Source organism: Naumovozyma dairenensis, chromosome 10 (genome assembly GCF_000227115.2).
Source record: "Naumovozyma dairenensis CBS 421 chromosome 10, complete genome".
Lineage (NCBI taxonomy): Eukaryota > Fungi > Ascomycota > Saccharomycetes > Saccharomycetales > Saccharomycetaceae > Naumovozyma > Naumovozyma dairenensis.
This window is the reverse complement of record NC_016488.1, coordinates 748,373-775,995: the sequence shown is the minus strand read 5'-3', so window position 1 is coordinate 775,995 and position 27,623 is coordinate 748,373. Positions and strand designations below refer to the sequence as shown.

Below are 27,623 nucleotides of genomic sequence, written 5' to 3'. Positions count from 1 at the left end.
GGAACCATTAGGGCTGTAGAAGATATACAACCTTTATTTTATTGACTAGCCAGCGCCCTTCAAAAATTTGAATAGATTCAGTGCCATAGTTGATATAAAATGTAACAAGCTATGTATTTAAAGGTATTGTATTTTCTGTGCCAGACACTATCGTGATTATCGTGGAAGATTTTTATTTTGTTTTTACTCATTATAACCTTAAAGACGCCAAATTATTCCAAATTGTGTAGTGTGTTTTCTCAACCTACTAAAGAATTGAGAAACAGAAGGGCCTAGATTAAAACTAATTGACTCTATTGTTTAGCAATTCATACCTTCATAATCAAATAATAAACTATACGGTATTTACTGTTTTTTCTTCACCTTCTCCTAACCAAGAAAATGAATAATTATAAAGTATACATAGTTCACAATTGCACAATGCTAGAGAATCGCGTCACACTTTTAAACTCGATGAAAATGCATACAAATAAAACTTGCAACAGAAAGAAAAATATAGAGTAGGAAATGCTTTTTTTGCATAGCTAGACTATTACGTACTTTGAATAAATGATCAATGAAAAATCACTAAATAACGAAATTAAAAATAAAAATAAACGCTGAAGGTACCAGCCACTTCATCTTACTATTATCGAGGACATTACCTTTACCATTAAATTCTGATATAATACTTGGGGTGATTGGTGGTACTATATTGGAAGTAGGTGGTGTCATGGTTGAGGTTAAGGTTGAGGTTAAGGTGGGGCTTCCTGTGGAATAAGAATATGAAGAAGGTGTACTTTGATTTTCGGATGTTGTTGTTGGAGATGTGGGTGGAACTAGGTAGGTGGTGGAAAATGGTGGTAATGGTGATGGTACAACTGGTGATGATGGCGATAAATAACTAGTTGTTGTTGTTATAGTAAACAATGATGCAGAGCTGCTTGTAGTGGTGAATACTATATCACTACTATATATGTCAGAAAATGAAGGCGAGGAAAACTGATATTGTGATGAGGTTGGACCTATTGTAGGAGATGAAAATTCAGAATGTGGTGGCGCTGGTACCGTACTTGACAATACTGTAGTATACGATGTAGGTGGCTCGATTTCTGAACTCGAAGGCTCGGAAGGCCTTGTACTTGGAACTGTTTGATAGCTAAAAGTGTCAATCGATGGGATAAGTGAAGAGGATCTAGAAGAAACAATAGTAGAACTTGGGAAAGGTGTGTAGCGTGAAAATGTCGATGATTCCACAGATGCCGGTGAAGAAGATGAAGGGTATGTTTCATGTGAAGTGATCACTGTTTCGACTGATGAGGATGGGGGACTCCTAGTCGTTGGAGGTGAAAATGTCGATGATTCCACAGATGCCGGTGAAGAAGATGAAGGGTATGTTTCATGTGAAGTGATCACTGTTTCGACTGATGAGGATGGGGGACTCCTAGTAGTTGAGGTTGATGGTAAGGGTGCAGAGGAAGGCGAGCTTACCTGACACTCTTCATTACATTTGCTTTTCCAATAATATCCCGGGAAGTCAGTTTGAGAGTTCCCCATATTATCGAAGTCGTCACAACCTGACCCCAAATCGAATGCATTCGCACCCCACTCCCATGTATCTTCATATTGGGCAGCATCACCTAGTAAATATTCATATTGAATTTGGAAATTTGGCAACCAAACATTACATTCATCTTTTGGAGAACCACCAGAAATCTGGAATGTAACAGTATAATCAGTTGGATTATCAATGAGGTAGGTCTCTTCATTGCCACCATATAATTGGACTGTTCCTTGAGGGCCTTTCACTCCAATGATCTTTAATGAATGTAAGTATTTCATTGGGATTTGTTTTTCACCTTTGACGTTAATAGTAATATTATACAAATTATCTTGTACCCAAAGAACATTTAATATATTTAAATAATACCGTAACGTATTTGTATTACTTGCATGATATCCGAAATTAAGATCCGGGCAACCGTTGACGATTGTCTGACATATAGCATTATCCCTCTTCTGAAGAGAAAATGGTTCATTCGTTTCTATTGGTGCCGAAAATATTTGAGCCATTAACAGAAAAAAAAAAAAATTAGTGTGAACATGATATATTTATCGATTTATTTATTGGCTTTGTGATTGATTGTTTAATTGTTTAATTGTTGTACTTTTGTGTTTCATATTCCAAAATTATAGGAATATCTTTAAACAGTACTGGTCTTTTTAATTTATTTCTCATTATTTTATATACCAAATTTTATTGAACTAATGAGAAAAATCGCCTCCTCATTGTTTTCATCTTGTTGCCTCCTAATTATTACAGTTATATTTCCAATAGCCTTGATCAATTGCGACTTATAGATAGATTGAGAAGAGCTTTTTTCATCTGTTTGCCTACTCTAAGAATAACTCCCAGATAAAGTACAATGGATGCCCCACAAATATTGCTGTCGAAAGGATTCTCGATGAGAACCCCCCCTGAGCCCCCTAATGACTTCAGAGCTCAATAAGTATGGTGGAACCACTCAATAAGTCGATTTACTACCACCAACTCCTCTAATGGATTAACCTCCTAATACTATATCCCAATTTTTATCCAAGGCAGAAAAGATAATACGGCTGATGTCCTTCCCTACGCATTCTGTGAAGGATTTGTAGACTTTCTATCACACAATGGGAAAAACCTGAACTACCTCTCAGAAAACTCCGTGCGGAGTAATGTACGATAACCATTATTTTAGGTGTAGATGACCTCGCTGTTATTTGCGTAAGTATTCTAACAATGAAATGATAAACTGAAGTTGTTCTGCTTTTCTCTGTAGCTTTGGGTTCTCCTCTTCGAAGCGATAAATAGTGCGGGCGGCGATTTTAGGGGTTACGAGACACCGCGTGCCTACATACAGTAAATTACTATAGGCAAGGGATGACGCAGAAGAAAATGCCACATTATCCTTGGGTTCCTTTGAAATTGAACGTAAACTCCATATTAAACTATTTAATTTCCTGACACACAGCTTTTTGTTAATCTGAGTTGAACGCTTTCAAGAATTTGCTCCTATAAAGTGTTTGATAAAGAGTGAGCTGATTCTTTCTATCTAGGCAGTTGGGTACAAAAGTGTCAATCAACAAAAATTACGTTTTTTGGTATATTAGTACGGATATTAAGTTCAATTCTCAACATATTTCCAATCACTCATTCTATCGAATGTTTAAAGTTAAAGCTTCTCTCAAAATTTGGAACTCCTTTATTTGATAGAGAATATTTGCAAAAGCTGGGTCAATACGTCATTTTGTTAGTTTTTAGAAAGATGATATTTTTATTGAACCAATCTTGGCCTTTTTCCCCTACTATAGATTTCTACACTATGTAAAAGTATGGCATCAAGTATCTCCAAGTAAAGCACAATTTGAATTATTTTGACACTAAGTCTATATTGTCTTCCTAGTGAGGGGAATTTCAAAAGTCTTTGCAACAATAACAAGCTTGTCTGTATCAAAATGCTTCAACCCCTTTGTTGTGATTCCCCACATTTTTATTCTTTACAAAAATGCAATCAGGGGATGCTGCTGATGTCCGTCTCAGAAGTCGTCCGGAGTTGTACCTAGTTATGTACGTAGTACCGTACTACGTACTACGGAGGTAAAATTTTTACAGCACAATGTTTTTGTTAGAAGCGGTCGCGCCAGTCCCATTTTTTCCCATTTTTCTTTTTCAGTACGGATACTCGACGAGTTAAACACTAAGCCACTGGCTAAAACTCATTGGATGCGGACTTGAGATAGATTGGATTTTGGTCAATTCTAAAGGATTTAGAGCTAACCTTGCCTATTTTTAATCCCTTCCGAAAATTCCATTACATTTTCAATCGTTCTATGTCCGATTAGTAGTACTATATATATCAAATGTCTTCTTAGCTTTGTACATGGAATAAATTACCAACAGGTTTATTTGGCTTCTTCTTTAAAAATTAGAAATAGCCTCTGTGGACGCTAGACCATCTAAAAAAGAATCTACAGAAACGACTGTTGAAAGAAGAAATGATTAAACCTTATTATCAGTATATACTAACTGGTCTTAAACTAATAGATCCAATATTCACATTTACTATTATGGGATTATCCGATGAAAATATAAGAATAATAGACTATTTTAATGTATACTTCATATATTGCATTATATTTATACAAGTTTTATAGAAATATTTACAAAGAAGTAAGCAATAACAGCTTTAACTTACTGTACTAAATCTATTACAACATTAACTAATAGTGTATCTTAATCAAGTCTCCTCCATTCAATTCTATACAATATGTTAATAACCTGCGTCAACAGGCCATGAGTCCCATAGCGATGGAATAATACTTTGCTATTAAGCTTAACGGTGAGGATAATTTTGAATCCTGGGTTTACTCCTTTCAGGAAGCCATCTCCTTGGTCTCAGATGAGCTTACCGAGTGTGTTATTGACGAGAAAAATGTCTCTTCAATTCCTGAACAAATCAAGTCAAACAGCGTTCATCTACAAATTGTTCTAACTACTTTAGATGTTGCTGCTAAAACTGCTATTTTAACCAAATGTTCACGAAAGGTACAAAAAGTAACTAAGGAATTTATTGCAGGCTCAAATAAGCCAAAGTTTGCTCTCATTTTCAAGTAATTAAAGGATAATTATGGCACGGTTAGTGTCAATACCTCTTCAAAGCTGTTTAACCAAATGAAGTCAATTTTTTAACTCTTCTCTTAGTAAGCGATCTGTATGGATTACACAATTAGCAACTTTAACCAAAAAAACTTTTGTTGAGCCAGAATAGAATGAATATAATATAAAAAATTAAAGGATTATGCTACGCCTAACCCATAGACTTGCTGGAACCAAACAATGACGAACCAGTTGTCGGCAATAATAATGTTCTAGATCAAGCTGCTGAAGCAGTTGCCTCTTCAGTAATGTATAATCCAAACATTACCTTTGAGGTGCTTACCGTGCTCGAACCTGGAAATAACAATCATCCATCTTCTGAATTATTTGCTGAACTAATTACGAAGGAAGAATTTTCCGACGACGTCCACAACTTTTGTCAGGTTTATAATGATGCTGAGAAGACAATATGTAACCGCTGTGTTACTTGGAAGGACAAAACAACTTACTCAAATAATCATTCTGCAAAATTGAAAAAACATTTAGAAACGACCCATGAACATATTGGTCCCGATAAGATCACCAACCCTTCCAATTTTCTTTGTGCATGGTCAGGAGTAAGAGAAATTGGGAAGAAAAAGCCGCTATTACTATTTTAAGTTTCACTGCCAGCCAAGTTGTAGAACGTGACGTTTTTGAAGAATGCTCCATCTGATTCGCAGACGCTATGATCTCATAGAGTGCAATTGACAAGTCTACTTCCAAAAATGGATTTGGTTTACATGTTCTTAGAAGTTTTTTTGAAATCGAATCGTATAAGGCAGAACTTGAATGTAATCAGTTTTTGGAAACAGCATCAGGACTTTTCTCAAAGATAAACTAACAGAAATTTCTAAAGTTGTTGAAGAAACTGAAATAGATATGAATTGTACAGAATTAGAAATAGAAACAGCAATTTCGGAAAAATTTAGGGCTATAAAAAATGCAGGGTCTCCTTTTATTAGTTGTGAAAGCGATGACTGGTTATCAAATACCAATCGTGAATATACAGGCATTAATCTTAATTTCCTTGGTAAGGAAACAAAACTGCTTCCAATAACAGTCCAGCTTTTTGAGGTCCATAACAAAAAAAAACGAATGCACATGCTGCGCTACTAAAGAGAACTGCTATTAAATATGGATATTCTAAACTTTTGTCATCATGTACAACTGATAACTGTTCATTTGTATTGGGGGCTGCTGATGGATTTAAAAATACAAAGGAATTTCCGGTCTTTACTGCGCACATTGGCTGCCTAGGACACCAAATATCACTCATATCAAATGATACAATTGTAGCTTTGTCAAAATCATTCAAAACTACTCCAGATTAAGAACTAGATGGTCATTTACAAACACAAAATGAAGATCGCGATATTCCTGAAGAAGAGTAAGAAGAAATTGATCCCGATGAGGATCTTTTCCTTAATGTTGAAATGGCGAATGGGAATGGAAATATTCAACCATTTGATAAGGTGACCGAAATTAGAGACGAGGAACTGATTGACGATGAACCAGAGCAGAAAAATGGCGGCACCTATGAAACTACAGGCGACGAATTATTAAACTGTTCCTAATCGATAAAGAGAAGTCGATTATAAATGCCTATAGGGACATTGGCAAACGATCAACAAAAGAGGAGGTTATAGAGATGGTGTTGGTGGTAAAATAAGTGTCAAAGATTATTTAACTGATCCTTTTGATGGAAGACCATCGACCCTTTAGCAACATTGATAAAATATTCGATTGAAGTTCGGAAGTCCAGCAAGAAGTATGGGCTGTTTTCAAACATTGTTAAGAGGCAATTCCCTCATTTTGCTGCTATTCGTTGGCATATTAAATTTTATATCATTGAATTTTATTTGAACAAGAAGAACCTCATTTTAAATTTTTTGGAAGAAGCAAAGAAACAAAATCTTACAATCAGAAATATTCTTAACTCTGCTGATATTGATGCCCTAGGTGTATTCTTCGAAGCTTTACAACCTTTGGCAATATTAACAAAACTTATTCAAGGTCATGTTTCTTTAATTCCAGCATACGCACCTATTCTACTAGCTGAAAGAGAACATATTGTAAAGTTATGTAAAAGGATGCCTTTGTGGAATAGACCGTTTGATGAAAAGATTCCATTAGCTAAAGTTGATAAGTATATCATTGCTATAGAAGGAAAATATCCTATTGTTGGCTTGGCATCTTTTTTTCACATAGAGAACTATTTGGCTGTGCAGGAGTATGGAATCAATGTTCAAAAGGAGCTTGTAGATTTGGCTTTGAAACTGGGGGTATTTGTTTTTACTAATAGAGCTACCAACGACAAATCTGGTGAAAATTTCTATAAGGAACGTTTAAAGAAGGTACCAAAGAAGAAGAGTGAAAAGGAGGTAAGTGAGCCTGTTAAAGACCAGATAAAGAGAACTGATGGCAAGCTTAAAGTTGAACCAATTCTGGAAAGATTACTAGCCAAGGAGTTAGAAGAGTATAATACTTTTGTAGTGGAAAACATTGAAATGATGTTAATGAAACTAGCCCCTCAAGCAAACATTAATTTCAACAAGAACGCGATACCATACGTTCTAACAAAACAGAATGGTTTATGTGTAAAAGAGCTGTCGTATATAGAAACACTATCCATTCTTACGGAGGTGTCTCTGGAGATTGTTGACGAATACCCGACACTAATCTATGGTTCAATCTTCAAAGTTCTACCACCACACAGTCTAACCATGTCTTCCCTCTTCATTTTGTCCATGGACCAACGATGTCGTAGGTCCTACCCCACCTGATGCCACAACTAAGGCGGCTATTAAGTATCCTGAATGGCGAGAAGCTATCTCAGGCAAATTAAACAATTCAAAACATTACGACACGTTCGATATTGTTTCCGAAGAATACAAAACTAATTCCCCTAAATCGGGTTCTCTCCAATAAATTAAATCCGGATGATCCTATTAAGAAATATAAGGCTCATCTAGTTGCTGCTGGAAATCGTTAACCCAAACAAGAAGACGAACTTAACACTGCTCCCACGAGCGCTCTGCCATATTGTGTGATTGTTGAAAGATCATTCAGCGATCTTAATCAACGGATTGGGAATAACAGGCCCGGTCTCTCTAACCTCTCTATTCACGCCATACTACTCATTGTGGAAATGGTAGAAAACGTTTAATCTTCCTTGAAATAACTGAATTGAATACACATTTAAAGAACTTACTCCAAGATACGTATTAAGAACTGGAGATTATGGAAATGAGTGAAAAAAATCAAAAAACTAATCATCTTATACGAATGTGATCATCTCATTTTATACGGAAATGCCTGGAAACAGCGTCACAGATTTCAGATACTTCAGTATTCTTTAGCATGATATTAGAAGTCTTGAAATAAGCAGTTCTGGAAGGTTTTTTATTCCATTCTGTAGTTATATGACATTTAGAATGCTAGAATAAATAAGGAAAAGCACACATTTAGGCCCCCCTACTGTAGTTGGTCTGAGGTAAACCAATATTAATTATGGAGGGAATGTTACCAAAAAAAGCACAAAAAGAGCATTAATCTTTTGCTCTTGTTGCTATAGAGGTTGGAAAACACATACAACGAGGTTTATTTTACAATGTTATTTTATTGTTCCAAGCCAGTCTATCTTAATCCATAAACAGGTTCCCTTAAATTAATTATTCCCCCCTGGGATAGCCAATACCTTGGCCAGTAACGGTTCACTTGGTGTACTTGAGGGAAATGCCAAAGGGGATGGATATGGGGTGTTACTTGTTAATATATACAAAAGCCATGTTATAAAAGTCTTTGACTTCTGGACCTTTTCATATCTATTGACTATTCTCATTACTATAAAATAAGAAAATGTAAAGAAAAAGAGAAGACGTATACAACTTTTCCATGACACCCGTTAGCCTCGATTATGAAGACAAATAACAGCATTGTTTATATAGCTGCGTGCCGATTTTTTTTTTTACGGCCGCTAATGAATATATAGTTCTATGATATTTACTAAATACAGCTCGGCCCCAAACCTTCTCTCACATCAAGATCCAAACTATGACCAGCCTTCTTGAATTAATAGAATTAGACTGTTCCATGTGAGTGCGTTTAGTACGTCGAATATCCAATACAATGGAACGTATGTTCATATATGAAATTTATATGTTCACAAGATATATAAATTATTAATAGCTTCCAAATTAAGGAAGTTGCTGAGTGAATTTGATAATATTTTTTTCAATATGGTCTATAAAGTCAAAGTAAATATGTGAATCAGGCGTAAAATATATACAAGTGGAATCGATAACAAGAAAAAGAGGTGTCATTTTATTGAAATTCAAATACCAATCAATAGACTGACTATAATTGAGGAAATTTGGTCGCATTGAGATTCGATGACAGCAACAACTCAAATTAGTTTTCTGTGTTTGTTGATAAATTGTTCAAGTATTTGGTGTAAATTTCTCTCACTGAAGAAAATGACGAGAGGGTTATTAGTTCTTTTATTGCCGCTTCATACCATTCTTCAATTTCATTAGCGGGAACTATATGGAATGGTCGAATATCAACTGGAAGGTCCTCTAAATCGGGAAGCTCAATTGGTTCAAGTCCTCTATATATATATATTACGCTTTTGTCTTTCAATTCTATTGCTGCGCATGGCACTTTCACAATCATACCAGAGTATCCAGAATTATTAACATGCAGGACACCTCTATCATCCAATATAAACTCCCTTTCTTCCATATGTAACTCTTCAAATAATTCACTGCAATAAATGGGAAATGGTTCATTACTGAAATTAAAGATACTCCAATCGAAGAAATCAAATTGTCCTAAGGCATCAGCTACGTACTCTGGGATCGATTCCAAAAATGTCTTTGATTTAGGATTAATTAATTTATTCTCTGCCAAATCAATTATGAATTTATCATTTATGAGGAGAAATCTTAATGTGATATAGAGTTTGGAAGAGCTGAGAAGTGTACTGAATAAATGATTGATATACATGGCAAAAATATACTGGCTTACCTTTTTTGAATTTATTCTTGCTCTTTCTAAAGCAATTTCTAATACATTTGAGATTTGATCATTCCATGGTTTCAGTCGTTCCTCGACTTCAAATACAGAAGTTATTCTTTTCAGTCTTTCTGATATATCTTTCAAACAATTATTCTCTAACCTTTTACCTAAACCATAATACAGTACAGCTTGTTCGGTATTTTCACAATCTCTTATAAAGTTTAAAACTAAATCTGGTATTTTTGGCAAATTTAGTGCAGTCCATAGCTCATTGGTTATATGATGTATAGTATAGGGTAAATCAATCCTATGAGATTTCTTATATGATAACAAATCATATCTTAAAGGTTCTACTTCATTGTTATAAAACCTAGTAACAAATTTCATTTCCGTTAATGGTTGTTCTATCATTTCTATGGATGTATATGAATTATCAATGGATTTTTCTCTTACCAAGAATATATCATCCTTTTGACCATTTAGTTGAACAACATAGCAAACGTGCGTTGCAGACTGTTTACTCGTTCTCTGACAAGAATACCCACTGTCATCCGTTTTCTTAAATCGAACATACGTTTTTTTCTCAAGTAAGTTAAATAATCTGAAATCTTTAACGAATAAATAATTGGAATTTATATTTGAAAACATATCAAAAGTATTTGCCTTATAGTCTTCAACTATTATACGTAAAGCTTTTTCTGGTAATTTTGATCGGATTGATTGAGAATAAAAATTGCATAATTTTTTGTTTCTCAAATCAATGATGAAGCCTTCAATAATAACATGCTGTGTGTAAGGGGTACAGATAATAGGATATAATTCTTGATTATAGTTGGTGGCATTAGTTTGTGGTCTCGACGTGCTGGCAATGGAAGCATCCAAAAACAAATATTTTGAAATTTTATTACTTAGAGTAAGCTTATGACATTTTCTCGAAAACTCATCAAGTACTTCAGTTGTTGGAATCTGAGTTGATTTTGGAACAATTCGACCATCTAAGAGTTCTACAAAATCCTGCAATCTCCATCTTATTTTCTCGACAAGTAATTGTGATTTAGTTGAAATGAATAATTGTGGTTCATCAGAAACTTCTTCCCAATTCTTCAGGTGCAGTTGTGATAACTTAAAATAGTCTTCGTTTGGTAAGTCATCCGCAATGTCTTCAGGGTTGATGATACGTTTTTGATCAATATCGACAAGCCATCCATCAATAGCTACATATCTGCTATTTAGTTTTTCCATAGATTGGTTAAAAAAACAATTTTTGACGCTTGTCAGCAAATGTTCATTATAATAATCAGACGCCAGGAGATGTTGAAACTGTCAAATTTAGCAACTAACCATGCAACAGTGAAATAGATCGTAGATACCTTTTGCCGACAATAATTCGATGGTATGTGTATGAGTTCCTCCTCTTCAATGAAGGATTTCTTTATAGAATTGAGTTTTAGTTGTTCTGTTTATCTTTCGTGCCAATAAAGTGGATACCGTATATAATGATGACACACAATGTTTGGGTGTGCTACATTTCTAGACATGCAAATATCAATCTTCAATAGTTAGAATCCTTCAACAAGGTATGTTTATATGTTTGTATAATGATTGAGCCGTGGTTTGTATAGTATTAATACTTTATAGCAAGTGATGATGTACTCTTCATATAATTTAACAGAAAAATAGCCATCTTTATGGTTACAATGGTGATTCTATTTTATTAATATTTTATAACTCGGAGGGAGCAAGGCCATAATTTTCACAGATAGACACTGTAATACAGAAATTATTTTCGATATGTACACATTGACTGTTTTTTGGAAAATGTGGCCAAAAGGAGGAAGAGTTCTTGACATTAAATATAAACTCACAATAGGTCAAGTTATACACCAAATTCCTTTCTTTCTGAAAAATGTCCTACCTTTCTACCCCCTGTTCATCATTTTATCTTTATAATTGCACAAGCAAAATATAATTGTATATTATACTTAATAACAACAAATTAGATTTGACATTTATATATGAGTACGTTTACAACTTTAGTTTTTTTTTTGATATCCTTTATACTCTAATATCAGGTCCCTTCATGGACGATGATGAGCTTATTTTCATCAAAAGAGGTTATAAAGTCTTTTCTTTATTTTTTCCTCGCTTGTTTGGTCTTGTCTGGAAACTTTTGAGATAAACTCAAAGAAGCATCTGTGCTGGTGTTTTGCGTGTTAGCGTTAGTGTTATTATTCATAGAAGACATAGTATGTTAGTAAAAGACAGCTGTGTATGTGGTTGTTTTACTTGTAAAAGCTTGTTGTTTTTCTCTGCATGAATTATATAAACTGTCGTTACAATTGAGACAATACAGGCTTTCCTACTACCTAAGCTATCGGAATATAATAATATAAGTATAACGTCAATTAACAAATAAATAAATGTGTGTAATGGATCACTAAATAAAATAAATAAATAAATAAATAATTTTTTCTTTAAAGTACAAGTTTCTCTAATAAGCATCTTCTTTAATATCATCATGGAAATATTTACCTTCAGTAGTTGCATTAACAATACCAACTCTAATTAAGAAATCACCAAAATGTTCGCCTTCTTCTCTTTCTAATGCCCATCTCTTAAATAATGGTTTTAAAATATCTAAAATATCATCATCCTTAACAGAAGCTCTATATAACTTGTTAATTCTTTGACCATAGTAACCTCCACCAAGCATCAAATTATAAGTATGAGGAGCTTTACCGATTAAAGCCAATTCAGCTAACCATGGACGGGAACAACCATTAGCACAACCAGTCATTCTCATAATAACAGAATCATGACGTAAACCATATTCTTCTAGAATATCTTCAATTTGAGTGATTAAAACAGGTAAATAACGTTCTGATTCAGCCATTGCTAAACCACATGTTGGTAAACCGACACATGATGAAGAACCTAATCTTAATGCACTGAGAGAATTGTTATCTAATTGGTATGCTTTCAAGATAGCTTTAACACCATCTAAGTGTTGATCTTCAATGTTAGAGATTAAGACATGTTGATTCGCTGTTAATCTAAATTGACCAGATTTATTCTTTTGTAATAATTCAGCTACTTTTCTTAACCCAGTTTTTTGAGGAGCATCTGGAGTATCAACAATTCTACCATTTTCAATGAATGCAGTGAAATGATTTAACCCAGTTTCATCTTTAACCCAACCAAAGTAATCGATATTAGATTTGAATTCATATGGACGTTCTGGACCGAATTTTTTACCCATACCTTCTTCAACTTTTTCTCTAAAGACATCATTACCCATATCATCAATAGTATACTTTAAACGAGCATGTTTACGTTCTTTACGATCACCACTATCCCTTTGAATAATCATAACACTTTGAATAGCAGGAATAACATCTTCTGGCTTAACGAAACCTAACAAAGAACCAGTTCTTGGATATGTCTTCTTGTTGTTATGAGTTGTACCCATACCACCACCAGCATACATGTTGTAACCAATAACTTCGTGAGTAGCTTCATCAAGGATAGCAATAAGACCAATATCTGAAGAGAAAACATCTACATCATTATAAGGTGGAACAGCAATATTAACTTTGAATTTTCTTGGTAAATAAGTTGGGCCATAGATTGGTTCGATATCCACTAGAGCATTACCACTAACTAAAGTTTTCTTCTTTCTTGGACCTTCCTTTCTATTGGCAAAGGTTTCAGGCCATGATTTATCATCATCTCTATCATCTAAACCTTCTAACCAAATTTCATGATATGCAGTAGTCTTTGGTAAGAAATATTCAGAAATATTGGCACCCATTTTGGCAACTTGGGTATGAACCTTAGCATTGGCAGGTAAAGCCGTAACCACGACATTTCTATTAACATCACCACAAGCAGCCAAAGTATCTAATAAGACGGAATTCATAGCTCTGATTGCATGTTTCATATTTTGTTTAATAATACCGTGTAACTGAAAAGTTGCTCTTGTAGTAACTTTCATTGTACCATTACCAACAGTTGAACTAATTTTATCCATTGCTAACCATTGTTCTGGAGTAAGTTGACCACCAGGTAATCTAATTCTTGACATGAAACTGTATAATGGTTCTAAACCTTGAGCTTTACGAATATCTCTAATATCACGATCATCTTGCATATAACATCCATGGAATTTAGTCAGCTGAGCATCGTAAGGGTGAATATTACCAGTAGTTGGGTCAGCAATACTTTCTACGATAGTACCTCTTAAGAAATCAGAATTAATTTTCATATCTTCATTAGTCCATGGTTTTGGTTCATCTTCCACGGCAACGTTGTCAACACCAAAGAATTCCCAAATTGCATTTTCAAATGGTTCATAAGCAGTTTGATAACCATCAGCATCTTGATCATCACCTAATCCTATTGGAGCAATTGGATTAGCAGTCAATAATTCTAAACGTTTGTAAAGATCCTTAGCAGGTTTATTGAAATAATGTTTATCTTCTTTACGTGGCCAATACATGGAATCACCAAGACCGAAAACAGCGACATTTAAAGAATTCAAATCTAAATCAGTAGAAGATTTAATATTATCCCAAAATGCCTTACCATCTTGTGGGAATTCACCTTGACCAGCAGTGGAAGTAATAAAGATAACATTTTCTTCACCTGGTAAATCTTCCAAAATGATATCATCCATGGATAAAGCGGTAGCTTTCAAACCTCTTGCAGCAGCACGGTTTGCTAATCTCTTAGCTAAATTAGTACCGTTACCACCATCAGAAGCATAATAAATATGTAAAGGTGGACCAGATAAACCTTCTAATAATTCATCAAATGCAGCTTTTGCTCTTCTTTCTTGCTTTTGAGTGATGATATCAGTTTCAGAATTTTTCAAATCTCTTGCGAATTGAGCATCCTTTTCAGCCAATAGAGTTAATTTATTTTCACGATCTAAGAATTTTTGTAATTCATTTCTAATGACGGATGAATCTAATTTAAATACATCTTCATTTTCAATATCTTCCTTTGATGGATTATATCTATATAATGGCCAGTAACCGGACTCAACACCATTTTTAGTTTCCTTTAAAATTTCAATTGGAGTATCATTTTCCGAATGATAAGGTAAATAAGCTAAGACTATGGATGGACCGTTAAATTGAGAAGCTTCAATGATAGCAGTTAATAGTTGTGTGTAAGATGAATAAACCGCGACAGAAGCGACATAAACGTCGTTAAAATTCATTGCATATAAACCAACGTCTTTCTTACTACGTGGAGAAGATTTTCTAACGTCATATGGTTCCGAATCGATTAATAGTACGTTAATATTTTTTTGTGATGCCAATACTTGATGAATACCGGAATGACCTAAATCGTAAGACCAAGCGTCAGAACCAATTAACCAGTTTGATTTGAAAAGGAATTGATCAATAGTTGGAGCAATTTGTAAGAAATTCAAAGCAGTTTGTGAATCTTGATTTGATTGTAAAAGATCGAATAATTGATGAGCAATTTCATTTGCTTCTAATAATTTGGATTCGTTTAAGTTTATCTTTTTATCATGGAAACCAATCCATTTGGATAATAATTGAACAATTTCATTAGCCTTTGTAGAATTATATAATGATGGATCTAATGATTTCTTGGCTAATGATAATAATTTTGAATGAACGGTTTCATTTTGTAAGAAATTACCGAAACCGAATTCTGGATTATTTGCTTGAACAGTTTCACTTGAATATTCATTTAAAATATTTAAATTTGAATTAAATAATTGTCTTAATACTTTCAAATAAGCGTTTTCTAAATTTTGAACATTTGATAGTGATGAAGAAGATGAAAGGATTGTTGAATCAATTTCAGTAATAAGATCATTTGATTTACCTAAGAATAAAGATTGAATTGGATTTTGCTTTTTCACGTTATTAACTATGATTTCTAGAGTATCTTTAAAATCCTTAGTTAAGATACCAACATTAGTCACAATGAGTTGATCGATGGATTTCTCTACTAATAGATTAAAATCAGAGAAGAAATCTAACAATAAAGGTTGGAAAGTTGAAGTTGGAGTTGAAGTTGTTGTGTTGGAAGTGGTATCAATGGCAGCACCTTGAATGATAGCGAATTTTCTGATAGAAGATGGGATTATAGATAATAATTTTGATAAATTCCATGGTCTATAAATCTTGAAAGATAATAAAGCGACATCATTAGAAGGTAAATTTTGTTTAAATTCTTCATGATAAGGAGATAAATTAATTAAAAGAGTAGAAGGTTTATTTTCAGAATCATTTGGAACAAACAAATTGAAAAATTTGTTAGCAGGTTCTGATTGGAAATCAAAAGTTTCAGGTTCATTTGGAATTGAATCAAATTGTTGGAAATCATTTTCATTGAATGGGATATGTTTCTGTAATTGATTGATCTTCTTATAATTGATGAAATGTAAGATTGGTATTAAAGAATTTATGGTAATCTCTTGAATTAACTTGGAATTTTCAATGATTTCATTTGAATCATTTGATATGAAAATAGAAAATGGTAGATCTTTCAATGAAGGAATGACCGAATAATCTTGTAAATCTAAATCAATGTTAATAACGATTGGTTTACCTTGGAAAGAGGAATCTAATAAATGAGGTAAAGCTTTCAAGATGGTCAATTCATTAGTGAAGATAGTATTTAATTTATCATTTGCAAGATGACTCTTAATGTAATTGAATGGATCTTCATGATTTAATAATCTTGTGGAATTTGGTATGGTAGAAAATTCAGATACGGTATTCTTTGTTGCGGTAGTATAGAATATGTTGTATGAATCATTGATATTTTTTCCATCACTCTTGATAGAATTTTGAGCCAATTCCACCAACAGTTGAGACAAAGTTAAAGTTGTAGACGTTGTCATGTTTGTTGGATTTATGGTCAGTGAGTCTATCTTATTTTTGTTTGGTTTGCTGTTTTCGTTAGCAGTTCAAAGCAAGAACGAGTGATTGACTAAGTAAGTGAGTAGATGTAGATAGATACAAGTAATATAATACATATATATATATATATAATAATATCTCGAACTGTCTAAGATAAATTTTTCACAAAAATTGCGATGATTATGAAATCTTTGAATCACCGTTTATGTGCAGGGGAAATTTTTCCACTGAGCATTTCTCGAGACTATTTACTGATAATGCAAAATCCTCCCTTGTTTCCCTCTTTCCTTGTTTCCTTGTGTCTTGTTTCCTTGCGACTTGTTCCCTTGTGTCTTCAATCAATTAATTATTTGATGTTCTTACGTTTCACGATTGTTGTTTGTTGAGACTGTGGAATGCGTTCATCATAGTGTGGTGTGTGGCTTCCTCGGTGGGTAGTCTTCGTGGTCTTCGTGGTCTTCATAGAGTCTCCCTTGTCCTGTGCAGTACATAGAGTCATCTCCGTTGTGAATGCCAGGCGGTTCAGAGAAAAAGGCATTGAAAACTGTGGGATTTAAGTTTGGTTTTTTTTATTGTCACGTGACATTAGAGTTGGAATCTTTTTGAGCAAAAAAATAATATTTGGATGCACGTGACTGGAAAGTGGGTGTGGGTGTTACACACATGACTTTACAGATAACGGAGAGTTAGAAACAATTTAGGGTATGAATAGAAGCCGAGGGTTATTCTATACTACCCTAACCTGTCATTTTATTAACCCTACAATCTTCGGAAAATACCAACATATATAGTACCAGATACTATTATCTGTCAACTCTATAACAATATGAATAAAACCTAATCTCTTTTGGGTTCTTATCTTGAGATTGGAAGATTCTTTCTGCTATAATAGATGGTAACTTCTTACTGACATATCCCTTTACCTATATCAATTCTTTTGGTAAGCAACGGATATCAAGTTGCTTTACCAGAAAAAGGCAACTTCATGCATCGTATCAATATCATCATCACTTACTTATTAACCAATGTTCTCCAGTTTAAGAGCTAAAAACACTAAAAAGCACCAATTGTCACCCTCATTGAATAGACCTATACCTGATCAAATTCATCAAGTAATAACTACCGCCAATACAACAACGCATCCTAATACAATATCATTAAATGCTGGAAATTTAATCGTAGGAAATAATAATAATAATAATAATAATAATAACAATATCAATGGTGAAACAAACGAGAATACATTCAACATTATTAATGATAACTCTTCAACATTGCGTAGAAGGGCACCACTTTCTTCCTCTTTGCATCATATCTTCAACAAACGTCAATCCTATCAAAATAATGACAGAACGACACGAATAGAAAATATTACAAATACAGCGACAAATACAAATACAACAACAGCAACACCAATACAATATGAACTAGAGATCTCGTACCATGAATCAAGGATATCTGAAGATCAAATATTATTAAATTTAGAACAATTACCTGATATTAAAGAAGGTGATCTTTGTCAATTGAAAACTATCCCAATCCCAAATAATAATAATAATAAAAATAATGACTTTATAAATCGAAAAAAGAAAATTTATTTAATTGCTAAAAATTTTAATCAAGAAATTAAAAGAAGATCAAAAGGTTCTTTAATATCAATTAAATCAGGTCAATTACAAAATTTATTAGATTTACCATTAAAATCGAAAACTATCTTGAAAAAAATACAAAGTGTTGATTCTCTTATACCACAACAACAAGAAATCCAACAAAACAAGAAACAATATCATGCTGATCTTATAGAAATTAATATTAAAGATTGTTTACTCAATAGAGGAGATATGTGGGACATTTCATCAAGATTAATTAATTCTTGCGTATTTATGAATGAAAAATTAACATTTTGGAATAATATCATAAGAGGAACAATAAAGGGAATATATAAAAATGGTGAGAAAATCTTATCATCATATATTAATGAAAATACAAAGATAATATTTAGATCTGAATCTGCAAAATTAATCTTTTTAATTCAAATTACTCAAGAAATGTGGGATTTTGATGAAAATGGTGAACAAATTTTCCAAAAAATGATTAATTCATTCTTCCCTAAAATTTTTAAAAAATGGAAAAATATTGATACTCATCATAATTTAACAATTGCATTCGCTATATCAATAGATAGATCTTCTGATACTTCATTCAGAAATTTGAAACCAGGTGAAAGATTATCAAATTCAATAGATTATTATAGAATAGTAGTGGATCAAGTTAATATAATCCATTGGGTTGGAATCATGGATACATTAAGAAAGGAATTTATGAATTTAACAAAGGATTTATTGACAATTAAAACTGAAAATAATAATAGAATAATAAATGGTCAATTTGCTCCAGTAATTAAATCAAATTTCCTTGAGATGATAAATTTTGCCACAACAACCTTAACGAATCCATTTAAACAATTAGATTTACGTCATACAACTACTCATCTCATGATAATAACTCCTGGTACAGGTTTATATGACGTTGATTATGATCTTCTACGTCTAACAGGGAAAAAATTATTATCTTTAGAAATGACAATGGATTTGATTTGTCTTCAAAGAGCACCATTACATGTTGTCCCACTTTTCAGATACTTGGATTATCAAGGTGATTTGCATTATGCCATACCGAATTGGTTTAGTATATTTTTTTGGAATGATAATGGTAATATTGAACAATGGCATCCTAGATGTAAGATCCATGATTTGCAAATGATGGGACTGACAGAAAATGAAATTTGCGAAGAACAAGAAATCAACCCATTACAGTTTTTTAATAAAATTAATACAAAATCAATTTCTCAATTCATGGAACAGTATGATAACGAAGTATTCGATTATTCCAATTTAGAATTTAAAACTACAGTTTTTGTTGCCAATGATATGAATATAGAAAAATCCATCGCGACTTCTAATGACAAAAATATAAATGATCAAACGGATACTAATATACCTTTAAATAATCCAGATAATATTATTCAATCAAAAGCTATAGTTTGGAAAGGTTCCAAATTCGCGTCACCTGTATTAGAAGATGTCCAAAAACCTCAGGTATTGGCTGCTATGTATCCAACAACAGCAACATCTGATGAGACCAAGAATTCTCTCAATTTAGATCAAGTTGAATCGAACCAACCTAATGGTTCTTTGGCATTAGATTCTTTGAAAGGGATCTCAAAGAAACATTCACTGAGGGATTTTACCAATAGAATGTTAAATAAGATATTACCCGCTAAGGATATTGATGGTAACTCTATCAGAAATTCAAAATCCGCCAGATCGGAGCTTAATCGCAATAGACGAGGTGATGTGTTAGAACGAGAGGTTGACAATAATACCAATATCATTCCGATGCAAAGTATGCCCATTATCAAGAAAAACTTGTCAATGTTTGGGAATCAACCTAACGGGAAACATAATGCAAATAGTATTTCCCCTAATGCACACTCATACCAAGATACATTAAATTCATCAAAAATTTCATCACTACAAGATAAAAAGAATTATTATAATATATTAGACTCAACGAAGTCAAAACTGGAGCTGAAGCAAACATTAAATAAAAAAAACTATTTCAATGTTCCTAATGAGACTTGGCTAGAAATTAGAAATCCATCCATCCCTGTCGAAATTGAAAATACAGACTTATTTCTTCCCGTACGTTGGAAAGATGTGTGGCCAAGATTGGTACCCAAACGCTACAGCAAATGGAGATCTTTCACAACACCTGCAGAATTACCGACAACTATTTCTGAATTCGTGTCAAAACATAATTTTGAAACTAATTTATTTTTAGGTAATCATTCGGTTTCGTTAAGTATTGATCAAGATTTGTACAATCAAACTGCCAAAGATCTCCTCCGAAACATGATCTATATGCGATTGGTAATGGGGTTCCAAATTTGTTTTGGAGACCAAGTAGAAAAAGTGGAAATCACTCATAGTAATCGAAGAGACGGTAACAATTTATCGTCTTGTAATATCTACATACCGGATAATAAATCAGCAGACAGGTTCATTATATACATGATGATTGATTTAGAAATTCATAGAATTGAATGTGATAATATGAATGGTATTATAGATGTTAAAAGATATTTAAGAAAAGATGATTTAAACCCGTTCGATCAAGTCCCGACTTATAGACCATTAGTTAAAACAAGATACCAAAATGACTATCGAGAAACAATGATGGATCCAATACATGTTACAAGAGAGTCTCTGAATTGGAACCAAATTGACCAAGCATTAGCAGGTTACACAGACTATGCACAAGACAAGACATGGACAGGTTTCAGATCCAAATTCGTTGTACTACCTGCGGAAATTCCAACAAACACTTTCACCATGACTGTTAATGGTAGAAACGAAACATTAACACCAGAAGAAATTAGAGTTGAAGGTTTGCGTCGTTTGATTGCCTCAGTAACAAAGGCAAGATTAAAGACTGAAAAAGAAAAGGTCGCGGAACAGACTAGAAAGGAAGAAATACAACCCGAAGTCATGTTCTACACGGGATCCCTATTTAATTTCGTTAATGATCAGCAGGAACTATTGGAGAAAGACGTTATCGATCTCAAAGATTCAATTTTTGTTAAGGATGATAGCAAATTAAATAAAGATATTGACCTTAGAAAGTTGGCGTATGAACTGCAATGTGGATCAAATAAACTCAAATTGACCAATCGTAACTGGCATTGGAAACAGCATAAGAACTGTTTTGTTGGTTCTGAGATGGTAACTTGGCTGATTCTTAGATTTTCTGATATTGAAAGTAGGGAAGAAGCTCTCGAGTATGGACAACATCTAATGAAAAGTGGTTTATTCGTTCATGTCCTTAACAAGCATGGTTTCTTAGATGGACATTATTTCTATCAATTATCTCCGAAATATGTTATGGAATCACGTACCAGTTCAAATGCGCCGACAGAAGAGCTTCCTTCTACTATTGCTCGATCAGTGACAAGAAAATCTACGGGAAGTATTTCTGAAACGGCAACAACTAAGCTTTCTCTCGTTATGAGTAATGCCAATTCATATAGTTCTGCTACTGAGAGACATAGTGGTGGTTTGAATGACAGCGAAACACACGAGGACTCAGACGTGGCTAAACCGAATATCATTTTGAGTAATTCACTTATAATCGATGTGGATCCTATGAAAAAATCATATAAACAAGAAATATGTACGGTTCACTACGATAGAGTCCATAATCCCGAACACTGCTTTCATATTCGATTGGAATGGCTTACAACTACTCCGAAACTAGTTGATGACCTCGTTGGTAATTGGTCAAGACTTTGTGAGCGATATGGTTTGAAGTTAATTGAAATTCCTTGGGAAGAATTATGTTCTATTCCTACGACTAATCCCTTCCATTCCTTTGTTGAGATTCATCTGGCCATTAATCCTTGGGAAGACCCAGAATTTTATGACAATGAATTGTATTCCAAAAGTAAGTTCTACTATCATATCTATTTATTGAAATCATCTGGTTTCTTACTTGACAATAGAGCCTCCAAGTTCTTGCAAGATAGGGACATTTCTTTTAACATCATATATTCGTGGGGGAAACCACAGTTCAAGTATGCCCAGTACATACATATATCAGGAGCTTATATGGCAGAAATTCGAGAAAATGGTGATTTATTTTTAGCACCAAATAATGTGTATATTTCGAGAGTAAATCCAGCGAATATTATTGGTAGAATTAATCCGTCACCCAAGTTCACTATTGACGCCCAGAAGATTATGCTGGATTTCAAGGATACATGTTCATCTTATGAAAAACTAAGAGTTATTTACTTGGAAGCAAAAGAGAAATGGAATTCTGACAAAATCGTTGATGAATACTAAGAGCCCCTTCCCCTAATTTTATAGATTAAATAATTGTAACTAAAACTAATAACATTCATACAGAGTCATCTCTTCATATTTTTACTTCATTTTATAGACTATATTTGTAGGTAGGTAAAGGATATCTCACGAATATTGTGTATATCATTGCGTACTATTTTTCTCTATTACATCAACAAGGATTTTGATTTTATCAAATACGTCTTTTTTCGAGATTCTCTTCTTCGTTTGATTAGGTTTCATTACAAGCCCTTCTTGGTTGTCCGTTGATGATACAGACGGTGAGGGTTCTGTTTGTTGTGTTTGTTCCTTCGTTTGTATAGTAATTGTTTCAGAATTTAAGGTATCTATTCCTTTTTCGGCTGCCAGTGACATAAAAAACTTATTGAAAAATATTGCTAAGCAACAATTATCGTAAGTTATACCAGCTGTTCCTTTTTTTAACTGCCAACTCAAGTCGATACCTTCTAACCATGTAGAATTGTACTTTCCAGTAGAGAAATTTTCAACAATAATAGGGCAAACTTTTATAAATTCTTGGTATGGAATAGATGTCAAACATAAGTCAACGTATTTTTCCAAGTCCACTTCTAGTTTTTTGCCAATAATTGTTATGAATAACGACGTTGCTGATTCAAGTGCATCATTAGAAGACACCATACCTGACCCAAACCTTCTCACCTTCCTTATTACTTGACCAATAGATAGAAAATCCTCCATCGAGGCAAGGATTTTCAAGTAAAACATAATGTATTTATAGGTATATAGAAAGTGCATACCAGGTCTTTCAGAACTTGGCTTCCATATATTAACCAATGTTTTGGTAGTATTTTTCAGAGATATTAGATTGTCCATTTCAATTAACGCCCCTTCTTTGTCCCCGAATTCTTCAAAAAGGATCTGAGCTATCATAAACCGTGGTTTATGGAACCATTTTTTCTTATCTACTGATAAAAGGTAACGTAGTAATTGAATTAGCTTCCTGTATATCACTACTTTTGAATTGCCATTCTCGGTGCAGTTATCGAGTTCCCAGAAGGCAGTATCCTGGTTAAAAAACTGTTTATCTTGACAAATGATACCAAAGACTGCCTCAGGATCAAAAATATGGTTTCTTAGAAAGCTATGACACATGCTCAAAAGGGTATAATGAGGCTCTATTGGTAATTCTTTAGCAGTTGAAGAATTACTGGTCAGGGAACAAGCTATTAATATATTTTCATAAGCACGTTTTATGTCACCTTTCATACTATTTTTGAATAATATTTTCCCGATGTGATAATACAGAAACCATTCTGTAGATTGCCACTTATCTTGAGTAACTTTTAATTCCGTGGAGAGTGTAATTGATGTACGGAAACAAAGCAACATTGCTTGGATAACGTTAAAGCTGGAAATATAATGTCTATCTATTGAGACTCCTTCCACTAAATTACCATCTTCTGATAACTTCAAAACGTTTCCTGAACCTTTGTCGATGAAACATAACTGTTCCATGGGAGGGAAAAATCCATTCATTAATTCAGTGCCCAAAGCTTTCAAGAACATCAATGAAATTTCTTTATCTTCACGGGTAGAAGTGCTTCTTGAATAATGTAATGATATTGCATTCATATAGCAAAGAACAGCTTTCTTTTGGGTAAACGCTGTCGTCCGTTTTTTCTCTGGCACGCTCAGTTTATCTGAGGTCCATGTTAGGTCGTCTTCGACAATAAGGGAGAAACATCTCCCAAGTAGAAACCACGTTTCGGGCCGGTTGGAGCCGTATATTAAATCTGTTCCTAAATTTGATATTATCGGGTCTAACTCTGATGGACGTGCTTGCATCAACTTTTTCCGACTCATATACATATGAAATGACTGAAGACATGCCACATAGAATATACCACTATCAATGGCAGGCTGTAATTCAGTATTGATTTTCTTCATAATTTGTAATGGTATCCCTCTGAAAGCCGATTTAACAAGTTGAGTAGTTATTGGACGTTGAAGATACTCGTCTAGAAGATGTTTATTCCTAATAAATAAAAACGGTTGCAGATTTGAAACATGGCCTATACTCTCAAGAATAGAATCTAGAACCTGTTTCAGCGCAGACCTATTTGCTTTCATAAGCAAAGGATTTTGATCACCGTACCGAAGCTTGATGAGGTATGCTCCTAAAGGTATGGCTATGTTCTTGTCCATTAATTTGGCCGTTGTAGTATGTTCCTGGGTAGTATTATCCCCTGCGATGGAGATGTGGTAATTACACCATAACACTTGCTTCATTTGAACAAATGAGATTTCGTCATAACGTTGACAAAGTAGATTTTGAGAAAGACTCAAAAAAGCTCCATCAGCTGCATCACAAAAAGTGAACGAACCCAAAAGGTTATGGAAACAGGTGATCAATTCAGAGGTAGAATGATGGTATAATTCCTTTGAGTTATTGATTGGTTTGATGCAATAGAAATAAATGAAAAGAGTAACGATATTCACAATAAGATTTTTCATTTTTGTGGTAGATTTAATGGCTTTCTGAAAAATTGAAGTTAATGCCAAATCAATAGAGGCAAGGCTTTCGAAACACAATATTGGATAGAACAACAAAAAAGTATCTTTTAAAATATTCAAGTAATCATTCTTTGGGGGTAATTGTATTTCAGACCACTCATTTTTTGACAAAATCTCCGTCACTTGGGCTGTTAATCGATCGATGTTTACGAAAACGGTAAGTAATAACTGATGGCGAGCTTTATCTGTTGTGGCCATATAATCGTCAGAATTCAACGTACCAATTAAAAATTTCAAAATGTGAAAGAAAGTTTGTATTATCAATTCTTCATCACTTTGGATACAATAAAAAGAAAAGAGTAAATCCCAAAGTTTCAACTTTAGAGTAAATGATGAATTTTTGATGAAGGAGACCATTTCAGCATCTAGTTTCAAATAATCTTTATTATATGCATCATCTAAACTTTGAAGTAAAACACTTTGTAAAGATTTAATAACATGGAGTTTCGAAGCTACGTTGCCCTCATTGCTTGGTTTATTAATAACCGCTATATCTTTTATGATAGCTATCTTCCGCAATTGGTTCTCGATTGAAGAAGCTGATAATTCTGGTATATAGTCGTAGTTGGGATAGGACATATATGCCCTTATTCCAGATCGAGAAAACTCCTCTTTTATGACTTCTAACGGCTTAGTAAGATTAGGATCTGAAATAGTAGTAGTATATTGCAAAAACCAGTACTTTATCCATTGAAATAGCACATTATATTGATTATCTGCAGCTGTAAAATATTCACATAGATTTGCCCAATGTTTAATTTTCTTCTCCACTTTTGCCTTTTGTTGCTTAAGGTCACTCACTTTTTGACCTGTATTTTCCTTTGTTAATATTTTAGAATAAAGATAACCTAACATATTAACCAATATCTCGAGTACAGAAAGTGATAAAGAAGGATCATTATTAGAGTCAACAAAATTGATAAGATTGGATTCCATTCCTAACATAATGCGTTCCATCGTTTTGAAAAGGTGTTGTGACCATTTATATTTGATAATAAGTCTTTGTTCTTCTTGTACCGATGAGGTGAGTAGATATGATAATGCTCTGAAACGAAATTCATGAAAATGTGGCTTCCATTGATTAACAGTAGATACAAACTCAGTTAACTCTGAGAGAGGAAGAGGTTCCGGTTTTATCATTGTGTCAGCTATTAGATTTTCAGATACAGTTGGTACTAAAAAATTGTTTAAAGCCAAAATATCTTCATCTACATTTGTGCCATGATCAGATCTGGTTCCTGTGTGAGAATCTTTCTGCATGAATATATCTGTATGCCAGGAGTTCCAACTTTTTAAACAATCAAACAGATCATTGTAGACTTTCGGACTACCGCTATCAGATGAAGAGAAAACCAATGAGAAATCATTTAAATACGTTGGTAACTTCAAGTCAAAAACTTCAATTAATCTTTGCCATTCATCCAGGAAATCTTTATGATTATTTAAAGTAGAATCATGCACAATGTCCGTGGTGGAATCTCTTTCTCGAAACCTTTTACTTGAACGCTGTATAGTTTTATGTGAGTCCCCTGAATCTAAACTTCGTTTCCTTTGGCTCGGTTGTTCCTTCGTTTCCGTAGCATCTGTAGTATTCTTGATCGTGGGTTTATCCTCGCTAACTACAATATCATTGTTTTCTCTGGCCTCATTTCCTTTTTGTGCAATGTTATCATTATCCTCGATGATAATTCTAATTCCTTCAATTGGATCTTCAACTTCATGGTATGGATCTAGTGTTTTTTGGAGAAGGTTAGATATCTTACATTTTGGTATATTTTCTTGAATTGAATCAAAAATTGCCTCCCAACTTAATTCCTTCAAAGATACTTCCGTCACATCTAATTCATTCATGGTTTGCTCATCCTCAGTCTTCATGTGTTCGATCTTTCCTAAAACAGAGTTTTTTACACTGTGGCCATTGCCTGTTATAGAATTTCCTAAGATATACTTTGATAAAGGGAAATCTTCATGAATGCCCTCCAAACCAGTCAATAACGTCATATATTGTTGTATAATATTTCGTAGTTGTGGTAAGATAAATTTCTCCTTTCTACCCATAAACAGTAACTGATTCTCATCTCTACTTAATTCGTATTCTAGAATAGATCTTTGTAATTTCTTACTTTTAAATGCACAAAATATATCGTACAATAGGTTGGTAACTGTTGTATCAGCTTCACTATGTTGTATGGACTCTATTAGATGTTCAACTACCTTTAGTATATCATTGATAACCTCAACGGAATCCAATTTAGAGTAATTATCAATAATATAAGTATAATAATACATCCCACGATTTCGATGAGCCAAGTACCGGAGTTTGTTCAAAGTGGGTGAAGTATGTCTATAGAACCCCCATTTATCTGGTTTTAGAACATCTTTCTCAAATAGTTTTTGGAATGTAAGGTCAGCCTCTTCGAATTGTTTTAATTTCAATTGAGATAATGCAGTTTGATAAATCTCAAAACTTTCTTCAATTTGTAATTCCCTGGAATGTTCTTCAGCTTCTAGCTGTTCATCATCCAAATCCAAATTGAGTGCATGGAATGTAGACATTGAGTGCTTTGTTGGCTACTG

At 33.6% G+C, this 27,623-nt stretch overlaps 6 protein-coding genes across 6 annotated transcripts; 2 read left to right on the top strand and 4 right to left on the bottom strand.

The window, feature by feature from the left end:
• Positions 1-567: 567 nt before the first annotated feature.
• On the bottom strand, positions 568-2,052 carry NDAI0J03060 (uncharacterized protein; the record flags this gene model as incomplete). The annotated part of the gene is made up of 1 exon (XM_003672393.1): positions 568-2,052. The coding sequence occupies one exon, from the start codon at positions 2,050-2,052 to the stop codon at positions 568-570; it is 1,485 nt and encodes a 494-aa protein (XP_003672441.1).
• Positions 2,053-6,750: 4,698 nt separating this feature from the next.
• Positions 6,751-7,443, top strand: NDAI0J03050 (uncharacterized protein; the record flags this gene model as incomplete). The annotated part of the gene is made up of 1 exon (XM_003672392.1): positions 6,751-7,443. One exon carries the CDS (start codon positions 6,751-6,753, stop codon positions 7,441-7,443), a length of 693 nt encoding a protein of 230 aa, XP_003672440.1.
• Positions 7,444-9,070: 1,627 nt separating this feature from the next.
• Positions 9,071-10,921, bottom strand: NDAI0J03040 (uncharacterized protein; the record flags this gene model as incomplete). Its single annotated transcript, XM_003672391.1, has 1 exon — positions 9,071-10,921. The coding sequence occupies one exon, from the start codon at positions 10,919-10,921 to the stop codon at positions 9,071-9,073; it is 1,851 nt and encodes a 616-aa protein (XP_003672439.1).
• Positions 10,922-12,170: 1,249 nt separating this feature from the next.
• On the bottom strand, positions 12,171-16,568 carry MET5 (sulfite reductase (NADPH) subunit beta; the record flags this gene model as incomplete). The annotated part of the gene is made up of 1 exon (XM_003672390.1): positions 12,171-16,568. One exon carries the CDS (start codon positions 16,566-16,568, stop codon positions 12,171-12,173), a length of 4,398 nt encoding a protein of 1,465 aa, XP_003672438.1.
• Positions 16,569-17,612: 1,044 nt separating this feature from the next.
• On the top strand, positions 17,613-22,490 carry IML1 (GTPase-activating protein IML1; the record flags this gene model as incomplete). Its single annotated transcript, XM_003672389.1, has 1 exon — positions 17,613-22,490. One exon carries the CDS (start codon positions 17,613-17,615, stop codon positions 22,488-22,490), a length of 4,878 nt encoding a protein of 1,625 aa, XP_003672437.1.
• A 144-nt stretch (positions 22,491-22,634) lies between these two features.
• On the bottom strand, positions 22,635-27,602 carry HIR3 (Hir3p; the record flags this gene model as incomplete). Its single annotated transcript, XM_003672388.1, has 1 exon — positions 22,635-27,602. The coding sequence occupies one exon, from the start codon at positions 27,600-27,602 to the stop codon at positions 22,635-22,637; it is 4,968 nt and encodes a 1,655-aa protein (XP_003672436.1).
• Between the last annotated feature and the right edge of the window lie 21 nt (positions 27,603-27,623).